This window comes from Limulus polyphemus, unplaced genomic scaffold (assembly GCF_000517525.1).
Source record: "Limulus polyphemus unplaced genomic scaffold, Limulus_polyphemus-2.1.2 Scaffold5662, whole genome shotgun sequence".
Lineage (NCBI taxonomy): Eukaryota > Metazoa > Arthropoda > Merostomata > Xiphosura > Limulidae > Limulus > Limulus polyphemus.
This window is the reverse complement of record NW_013671272.1, coordinates 10895-21479: the sequence shown is the minus strand read 5'-3', so window position 1 is coordinate 21479 and position 10585 is coordinate 10895. Positions and strand designations below refer to the sequence as shown.

At 36.6% G+C, this 10585-nt stretch overlaps 2 protein-coding genes across 2 annotated transcripts in view; both read right to left on the bottom strand.

Moving 5' to 3' along the window:
- Nucleotides 1-5665, bottom strand: part of LOC106472844 (Down syndrome cell adhesion molecule homolog) — a 24969-nt gene extending 19304 nt beyond the window's left edge. The window contains exons 1-4 of the mRNA XM_022401399.1: nt 4586-5665; nt 4021-4299; nt 2327-2446; nt 1166-1330 (exon numbers count right to left, since the gene is read on the bottom strand). Coding sequence (XP_022257107.1) covers nt 1166-1330; nt 2327-2446; nt 4021-4299; nt 4586-4661 — 640 coding nt within the window. The 5' untranslated portion in view covers nt 4662-5665. The remainder of the gene's footprint in view (nt 1-1165; nt 1331-2326; nt 2447-4020; nt 4300-4585) is intronic.
- Nucleotides 5666-6805: 1140 nt separating this feature from the next.
- The window catches only part of LOC111089248 (Down syndrome cell adhesion molecule-like protein Dscam2), a 9175-nt gene continuing 5395 nt past the window's right edge, over nt 6806-10585 (bottom strand). Inside the window, exons 2-4 of the mRNA XM_022401396.1 lie at nt 9227-9508; nt 8853-8969; nt 6806-7019 (exon numbers count right to left, since the gene is read on the bottom strand). Of these exons, the coding sequence (XP_022257104.1) occupies nt 6856-7019; nt 8853-8969; nt 9227-9508 (563 nt within the window). The 3' untranslated portion in view covers nt 6806-6855. The remainder of the gene's footprint in view (nt 7020-8852; nt 8970-9226; nt 9509-10585) is intronic.

Here is a 10585-nt window from a genome sequence, read left to right as displayed (position 1 = left end):
CACGCCCGGCTCATCACAACTGTACAAACAACTTAAAGGTTAATGTTGATAATATTAGTAATTCAACACGATAACCACAAGGCCACGCCCGGCTCATCACAACTGTACAAACAACTTAAAGGTTAATGTTGATAATATTAGTAATTCAACACGATAACCACAAGGCCACGCCCGGCTCATCACAACTGTACAAACAACTTAAAGGTTAATGTTGATAATATTAGTATATATATATATATATTGGTCAGTCTTTAGATTTAATCAAAACATACCCTTTCCTTACCGGATAACACACGAAGTGGTCACCTTGGTAACAGGATACAAAGCACTACGCATGTGTAGACACAATAGAACTTGATGCTCACGAGAATATAATGCGACAAACTGTAACGAGTAAATTTGGACATGCGATAAAAAGTGTTCACTGCTCATTTTTACCTCCCTTTTGATTTGAAGTTACAAAAGTCCAAAGCTTTCTCCTGAAAGAAGCGATTAAATTTTGCCCTACGTCAGTAAGAAGAAGAATTCTTTGTTATATGATAACAGGTTTAACCTTTAACCTTGACTTCGTCCTTTCTCTTTCTAAAATCGACGTTTATATACTCTATAGTTTAGGGGCTCGTCACAACAGACATCAGTACAGAACTCCAAATGGGTTTCTGATGTTGTTTTCTTGGGGCAAGGCTACGCACTGGGCTATTGGTACTCTGCCCACTGCGGTTAATCAAACCGACGATTTTTCTGACCAGCCCGAAGACAACTCCAAACGAAAAGAAGCAAGCAAGAATATTCTGTATTGAAATCAATTAGATAAAAGTTAGGATAAAATATGAATATTTTCTCAACCACACAGGTAAATAACAACAAAAAAATGTGCTTCTGATATGGGATCTGGTAATAAAATCCCATCTAAAAATTTTTTTACAAAGGTGAAGAACAAAGAAAGTGGGCTTCTGATATTGGATCTGATTAAGTCATCAGCCAAAGGTGTTCAAAGTTAACGATAAGATAAGATACCCTTCACTGATAGCTGTACAGTTTTCTTAAGACTGCTGCCAATCCCGTTTTTTTACAAAGGTGAAGAACAAAGAAAGTGGGCTTCTGATATTGGATCTGATTAAGTCATCAGCCAAAGGTGTTCAAAGTTAACGATAAGATAAGATACCCTTCACTGATAGCTGTACAGTTTTCTTAAGACTGCCACCAATCCCGTTTGAAACTTCGCACATATAGGAACCCCTGTCGTTTTGTGTAACATCTAAAATTCGTAAAGAACCATCTTCAAGTTTGCTGATTCTTGCGTCTTCCACGACTGGTGTCATCCCAGTACCTTCAGAAAACAGAAAACGTATACAAGGTATATTTCATTACATCCCAAAGTACATCCGCTTTCTTTATCACTTACAGAAAGGATTTAACGTAAAACGGAGACAATAAACCGTTTCAACGAAACGTGCAGGTTACAAGAACATATTCTGAATGAGTTTCCTACAGCCTTCTCTTGATTTGGTTTGGTCTGAATTTCGCGCAAAGCTACACGAGAGCTATCTGCGCTAGTCGACCCTAATTTAGCAGTGAAAGACTAGAGGGAAGGCAGCTAATCATCACCACCCACCGCCAAATCTTGGGCTACTCTTTCACCAACGAACAGTGAGATTGACCGTCATATTATAACGCCTCCACGGCTGAAAGGACGAGCATGTTTGGTGAGACGGGGATTCGAACCCGCGACCCTCAGATTGCGAGTCAAACGCCCTAACCACCTGGCCATGTGGGCCACCTCTTGATCTGGAGGCGACGTTTCGTGCTCCATATCACGCCGAGTCCTTCATCATAATTACGAAGCCCGAAACGTCGTCTCCAAATCAAGAAAATTGTGGACCTCCTCTTGATTTTGAGATGACTTTTCGAGCTACACGCTGAACTCTTCATCAAGATTATGGAGACCGAAACGTCGTCGTCTCCAAATTAAGAGAAACGGCTAGAGAAGTCCATAGAAAACTCACTCCTCATGTTGAACACGACGTAAAACCACCCGAAGAGAGAACAATTACAAAACTGTTTTCTTTGACTTTAGCGAAAAGTTGCACTGATCAAGAAAATGTTCGTGTAAAACATCTGGAAATTTTGATGAACATTCAATCATATTCATAGTTTTGAAAGAAGCATGTGATAAAACTGTTCGAAAATGATTCGCTATAAAATACATCGTTTATAAGTAAAATCGTTTTCTGAAAAAAAATACGACTCAAATACAACCAATTACCTGTTTTTGTGGAGTTGTTTAAAACAAAGTCATATTTTGAGAACAAAGGAAAGTACAAACCTAGAGGTCGCTTCCACTGAACGATTGGTTGAGGGTAACCCCAAGCGCTACAGTACAATATACTATCTTCTCCCAAACTCACTAAAATATCACGAGGCTCGTACCTCCACTTTGGAGACCCTGAAACATAACGGTATCAAAAAAAAACATTGACATTATTTTTCCAAAAGTCTCTGTAGTCCTTAATATATCACATTTGCAAGCTAATCAGTCATTTAAAGCAGGAATATAAGGAGACCATTATACTATAAAAATTTACTTTTTAAAATATTGTTTCCAAAATTGATTGAGTGGCGTTCTTTTAAGTATCATATACAACCGCCAAAAACCCGGTTTCTAGCGTTGTACGTCCGGTGACATACCGCTGTGCCACTGAGGAGCAGGTTAGCACGTGGGGGCGTTATAGTGTGACTGTCAATCCCACTATTAGTTGGTAAAAGAGTTGGCGGTGGGTGGTGATGACTAGCTGCCTTCCCTCTAGTCTTACACTGCTAAATTAGGAACGGCTAGCGCAGATAGCCCTCGTGTAGCTTTGCGCGAAATTCAAAAACAAACTATCCAATGTTCCGAATTGTTTTATTTTATACATCCCCATTTCTCTATGTTCACTCCCGATACCCGTGGTGGGCAGAGCACAGATAGCCCATTGTATAGCTTTGTGCTTAATTCCAAACAAACTGTGCTAACCGTTAGGCTACGTCTAAGTCCTTTAAATACACACATGTGAATTAGAAGTTTATATCGTTAGGCTAAGGAAAGACTGTGGAAACTGAGGAAAAAATGGCAGATGGACATTGCAGAAAGAATAAGTAATGTAGAAATTAAGAATTTTTATAACAAATTCCTGAATTAATTTTCTAAATTCTAAAAACAGGCATTTCTCTGATTTAGAGGGATTTACATTTTTGTAATAATTACGATTTCCAGTTGTGAATACAATAAAAATCGACGCGATCTTTATTACTCGATCAAGATGCTGTACTTAACCCTAACCACTTCGCCCAAACCAATGATTTTTAAATTGTTGCCCGCAAAAACTATTGTCACAGTCACTTAGTATATATATAGCAGCAAGAGATTTAGGCTTATCTATTAGATGGCGCTTCGTTCGAATGAAGGATCATTCTACTTTAAAACTAGGCTTAACATCGAATATTGTCAGACTTGAAAGTTTAGGACCAATTAAAGTAACTTGAACGTTAAGCAGAGATCAACATGGACTACAGTTGTTTCTTAAACCGTGTGTCTGTTTTGTTTTGTTTTTGATAAATTCGAGCCCTACCGGGAAAAGAGAAAACTACTATAACTAATTAAGGTTATTTTTTCTTAATATTTCGAGTCAACAATGATTTTCTGATTAAAGAGATTGTCCAAAAAAATTTCCTAAACACGAAAAGAAATATAGGTCTATAATTATTCCTGAATGAATGTTGTTCCGTAGGGCGTGAAAGAAAAAAAACAAAAAAACTGTCTGTTCGAAACGTCGCAGAAAACATAACTATAAAAAGTTTTCGTTTAGGTGTCATTATCTATAACTTGTTCCTGCTGTTTCTACAGTTAATGCCCTCACCAAAACAACAACTGTAAAATTATTCAACATTTTATTGGGTATAAAATCTCTAAAATCTAACAACTTTTTCCTTAACATATCCTCATTAGATAAGCTAGCTTAATAACGTGAATGTAAACCTAACCTCTCACAAGGAGCTGAGCGGTGTACGTATCCTCTCCATTAGATGCCCGAGCCACACAAGTGTAATTTCCAGATGATTCTACAGAAGGACTCTTGACCACTAACACGGAGAAAGTCCCGTGGTCTAAAACGGTCCACTGTTTTTCAGTTTGAATTATAGAAGAGTCTTTAAACCAAGTAAATTTAACACCATTCTTAACACCCACTGTGCTACAGAGCACCTGAAGATCTTCACCTACTCGTGCATCAGGTGAGAAGTGGAACGGTTTAATTTTTAAACCTGAAAATATAAATTTATAAACATTTTTTTTCTGTTTAAAACCCGTATATTTTAGTAACACTATACAAAATTTAATTCACTGGTTCGTATGCTGAATAAACCAAAACCAAAATTTTATTCGTTTAATTACCGGATTCCAAGTTAGAAAAATTCATATCATATTAGTGCTGATAGTTTTTGTCTGGTTATTTATGTCCGATAGTATGAAAATATTCAAAATAATTAATTGTACTATAAACATAACGACGTAAGAAATAAATATTCTTTAAAAATATGAATGACTCACCTTCACACAATACACCAATCAAAAACACTATTAAAATCCATGGTATCCGGTGAGGAATGAAAGACACAGTCGCCATAGTAGACTTATCCAAACTGCAGTAGAATCCCGCTACAAGCCAAACAAATCCTTCACTGTAAACTTCCAAAGGTGTCCAACCAACGTTAAATTCCTGAACTAATGATGATATTATCCAATAAAGATAAGTTTCTTGTTTACTTTGATTGGTAGTCCAATTGAAAACACAATAATTCTTCAATCAATTCGTGTTTCGTCCTTCTATTCCAAACATGAAATCTCGCCCATATATGGCGCCGTGCGGTAAGGAAATTTTTCTACAGCACTCTGTTGTCATCTAGTGTATCTTAAGCGCCACACAGTGTTATTTTAATGTACTACAAATTAGAAAGATCGACCGCTTGAGGGCTAGATATTTTAATGTAATTGGTAGTCAGTACTTGTCCTGTTCTTCTACCCTATTTTCATGTTGAAATAATTTCTTAAATTATAATGATTGGAAACAGAACGTTTCACACTGTTGGTAACAAACACAAGTGTGAAAGTAATCAAGTTACCTGAAATCATAAAAAAAAATCGTCTTCATGCAAAGAATCGTCGATTTTACTTTGAATCTTCCAAACTCGTTCGTTATTGAGAACAGTATGCCAATTTTTCTCAATCTTCCAAAGGCCGGATCTGGTAAAAGTCAACCTGAGAAAATAGATTGCAAACGAGATTCTGAACCTAAAATTTCGCTTGACCTGGTCAGTAAAAACGCACGTTTTGGGTTTCTGTTTCTACGTAGCTAAAGGTCAAGTGCATCGTAAGAAAAATCGAGCTTAGAAATCGTTAGATTGGGTCGTTGTTTAAGCTGGAATTAAGATATACATTATACTAAACATATCTGACGACAGCTGTTAACATTTCGTTAATTTATTAGGTCTGTTTATTGAAATTCGTGCTTTCTGCGGTAGTCACTCCTAATTTAGAAGTGATAGACTAAAAGGAAGGCAGTTAGTCGACACCACCTAGCGTGAAGTCTTACTGTTCTCTTTACCAATGAACAGTGAGATTGACTGTCACATTATAACGCTCCCATGGCTTAGAGGGAGAGCATAGTTGATGAGAGGTTTGGAACCCGCGATCCGCAGTTTTCGAATCGAGATCCTTAATATCAAAAATTAAAAATAAATTATTTTAATAATCACACTTTAAATATAAGAGCAGAAATATTTTATCAAGTATAGTTACAAATTTTGCAGTAGGTTTAGCAGATGAGGGTTTCAGAAGATCGAGTCAAGTCGTTATTTACTCACATCTACCAGAGAGGGAAAGAGTTAGGTTACAATATTCAATTGTGTATAAACTATCACCTTAGGTGTAATACATAAACTGTTTAATTTCGAAGTCTAACTTCAAGGGAGGTCCAGTTCAATCTACACTTGATACCATAGGTATCAAAACCCAATTTTCAGCGTTATAAGCCTTCATACTTGCCGCTGTTCCACTGAAGGGCTAGAGAGAGAAAGAATTATTTTTTTCTGCGTATAATAGTTTAAGGTGCAAGAGAGAAAACAAAAACAAATGTCACAGTTAGAATTGAACTTATATTTTAAGTGTTCTAGCAGACTTGCTAGTTGGATAAACTAATCTGATGAATTTAATAGCCACAAAAGTTGCATCTTATAATTTAGTGATATAAAATACTTAGTTGAAATTAAGGTTCTTACCATGAGATGTATCGAAGACGAAGATCTGAGGAGATATCTATATGAGGAACTGAACTGGTGAGGCAACACGAGGGGAACAGTTCTTCTTTCTAATTGTGTCAGGGTTAAGTTACGTCTTTACCAATATAAGCTTTACAAAAGATGCCGACAAAATTAAAGTCGATCCCCTTGGGATACTGAAACTAACTCCTCCACTCCCCACACCCATTCCATAAAATAATGGTCTAGTGGTTTGAGAAATAAAGCATGGTAAATATACCAACCTATAGAGCAAAGAAGGCTTACTTCATCCGTAACAACTAACATATATTAATCAATAAATAAAGCATGGTAAATATACCAACCTATAGAGCAAAGAAGGCTTACTTCATCTGTAACAACTAACATATATTAATCAATAAATAAAGCATGGTAAATATACAACCTATGGAGCAAAGAAGGCTTACTTCATCTGTAATAACTAACGTATATTAATCAATAAATCATTGACTCCACTTTTAAACTCTTCAAAGACATTAAACTATACATAAAAGTCTGTACTGCTCAGTCCATACCTAAGACTGTGAGCAGAACTGTTTGGATTAAATCTGGATCGATTCCATTGGAAGCATTACAAGCATATCGTCCACCATCATCTTTGGTCGTCTCCTCAATAGTCAGTGATCCATCAACGCTCACTGTCCAACGTTTGTTGTTGGATTTCTCATCTATCATTCAAAGAATGAACAGACTGAACTCTTTCATAACTACAGATCTTATTAACGAATTATAACTAATAACGTTATTCGGTATTATAAGTATAAGCTCCTTATAAAAAATATATTAAATAATATTAAATATTTTCAACAATTGTATAAATATGGATTATGAAATGTTGATATAGAATGCTGATCACAGAAGTAACTAAGTTATTTTTGCCATAGTTACCTACTGAACTAGGTCACTTGCTACAATATCACACGAAATTGCTGGTGGGAAAGATTTCTGTAAAATGAAACATTCTATGTAGAAGTGAATAACGATCTTTTCCACTGGTAGGTCAGGTGATACCTTGAGGATACAACAAACCTTATGTTTTCAATGGGAATGACTAAGAGTCGCGTAATCAGAGATTCTTCAGAGAAACATACTTCTGCTTCACTGATAGCTCTCTCCACTAAAGGCACTATAAAACACACTTATCTTGACTCTGATTGTGTTTGAATGAAATAAAGACTATTTCACTGTGTCAAATCTTTCTTTTCTTAGAACACAGTCAAGGTCAGATAATTCAGATTTACTTTATGATACATTTTCTATCAAAATAGCTTGTTTTTGCAGCTCTAACTCAATTATTCTAAGGGAAATCAGAGCACCTGAGAATACCACAGATATATATAGGAAGGGAAAATGTTTGTGCATTACTACAGGCTTTGTTTTTGAGGAGTTTTCTGTTTTTATCTTGACAAATATATTTACCTCTTCTACTATGAACTTCTGTGTTATTGGAAATTACATTTTCCACGAGTCAAAGAACTGCTGCTCAGGAGGAAGAGTTATCTGCTGTGGATAGATGGCTGTCAGAGATTTGTAAGGTTTCAGAGCAGTCCTCTCCTGGACATCAAACTTTCAATGATGCTACAAAGGCCCATGAATTATTTTTTATTGTGACCAAAGACTCGAGAGGGAGAACAGTTAGAATTTGGTGTACCTAGATCTGCTGTTTGGGATCTCTCCAAGGACAAACCTCAATGTGCAGAAGACATAGATGATTCAGTATCGTTATAGTAGTGGGCAGCCTACTGAGTTTGAAACTGAATGTGGAGGTCTCTACAGGATTCACAGGCATTTGCCAACCATAGTAACCTAACCCTGGCTCTGGTTGGTGACTCCCAAAACCAGCCACAACTGGATGTGCCAGCCTGAGCTCTCTTGCCAGAAGGTGAGACAACAGGCACCAACTGTTGAATATGATGACCAATGGAACAGTTGTGAGTCTTTATGTGAGGTTTATTACAAGGATGACTAAGAATCAGGAATAAGCCTGGGATCACGCAGAGCCAATGGGCGAGATACCTATAAGTTATTATTATGCCAAACAAAAAGTAGGAACATGATGCTTGTCCAGAGTCTAGGGGTCTATGAATACACCCACTCCATCATACCCTGATATTTAGGGTTTCTCAGTTTGGTTTTGGCCAATAGTCCATTTGCAAGAGATTTATGCTATTTCTCTCCTGACATTTATGGATGTAGCAAACAAGGACCTGGTCCATTTTCTGAATGGCTGGACTCAGTAATGCTACTGAGTTTGGATGGTCCAGTCTTCAAATCTATTGAGCAGCCCTGGAACTGAAACATGGTTGTAGCTAAGTTATCCAAATAACTTGACTCTACGAGAAACAAAGTTATCCTTCAGACTGAGTTTACTGCATATGGTTATAACATTTAGTAACAGCTCTTTTAATAATGTCAACTTTATGTAAATATTTTCATTGGTATTTTTTTTATTGATCTGTAACAAGTAAATTGTCACAATAAACTAAAAAAAAAATCCTTACCAGCTTTTCTCCATAGGACTTTTGGCTGAGGATATCCATAAGCACTGCAAAAGAACGTCACACTATTTTTTGCGCTGACTACTTTATCTAGAGGGCGCTGTTGCCATTTCGGTGGCCCTAAAGATTTAAGAGAAGTTTTTGACTAAAACCCTATGACAAAATATGAAATAAAATCGTACTGCACCATAAAAAAGTCTCTATACCTTGTTGCTCCTGGTTTTATTATCATACTTTCAAAGAATCTGTAATAACTTACATTTGCTTTCATTTGTTATTAGTTTATGAATTCTTAGTTATGCACGTATTTCAGATTATTACGGAGTAATAACAGTGAGAGCAGAAATATCTGTCATAAGATTTAACGTTTCGAGTACCTTGAACCAAGAGCATCGCCGTGAATTGTTGTTTGGACGTGGAAGTTGTGGCCATGCAGGTGTAATTTCCTGAATCTTCTGGAATTGCTGCCTTAATTACAAGAACTGTAAACGTTTTCAGGTTGATAATATCTCGGTGGCTGTCTGGTAGCAGAGGCATCCCGTCTTTCACCCATGAAAATTCCACTTCTTCAACATTTCTCGTTAGTCCGCATGTCACTTGAATTTGCTCTCCTTCGTTCGTGATATTGGGGAATAAAAAGTCCCGGATATGAATGTTCTCTAACGGAAATAACAAACACATTAAGTAACTGCAACGTGGACGTTTTCTTCAGGTAACAAATCCTTAAAGTATAATCTTCCAAACATTTCGGCAAACTCTCACGAACCAACAAAGGTTTGGCGCAACGTCTCTGACGAAGCAAACCCAAGCAAATGATCTCAGGATAAAACATGTATAACAACAACACTTCGGAAAGTTTCAAATCTGTTATATTTGTTATAGTTTTAATATTAATTGTATTAGTTCGTTTACATTCCCAGTGTAAACTTCTTAGCAATTCTAAAATCAAGAAATACCTAGTAAAATTGTATATATACTTTTTTTTTGGATAATTTCCTCTCAACAAAATGGTGTAGAAACCTCATCTCTTCCTTGATTCACTACCTCCGCTGCACCAAACAAACTACTTACATTCCTCTAATATATTAGGCCTACTTTAATTACTTGCTTTACTCTTCCAAGCAGTACTGATGAGCTATGAACTAGCGAAACTAGTTGCAACAGGAGTAGCGAATCAAAGAACAGATTAGGCCTCTACGTCATCTTTTCCTCGCTGAAATTCACATTTCGGTGAAGAAAAGAAATTAACAAAAATATACAACCAGTTAGCGGCTTAATAATAATAATGGATAATCAATTGTGACGGCGTGTCACGTATTATTCAAACACTTAATATATTTTAGGTCATTAGTGGCGAGAAAAGGACTATATATTGTTGCGTCAGCGAGATCACGTGACTAGTGTCACGCCACATTTCTAGAAATATCCTGTTCCTTCGTGAATGCCCTAGCATTTACTAGATATAGGGTAGTCTGGTATATATAAGATGGTGACAACGTGACGGGACAATGTGTAGGTGATGAGTAATTGAATGTATGCGGACAGAATATTGTTGCCCTCGTGACACGTTTGTTATAGAGCGACTGTTGAAATGAAGTGTATCGTAAAGTTGTATTCGGAAAGAATAAACCAGTTTTATTAAGAAAGAACTTGTGTCGCTAAAGTTTCGTCGAACGAATTTACGGAAAATTAACTAGCGAACGGAAATGTAACAAATTGGTGTCAGAGAGTGGGAC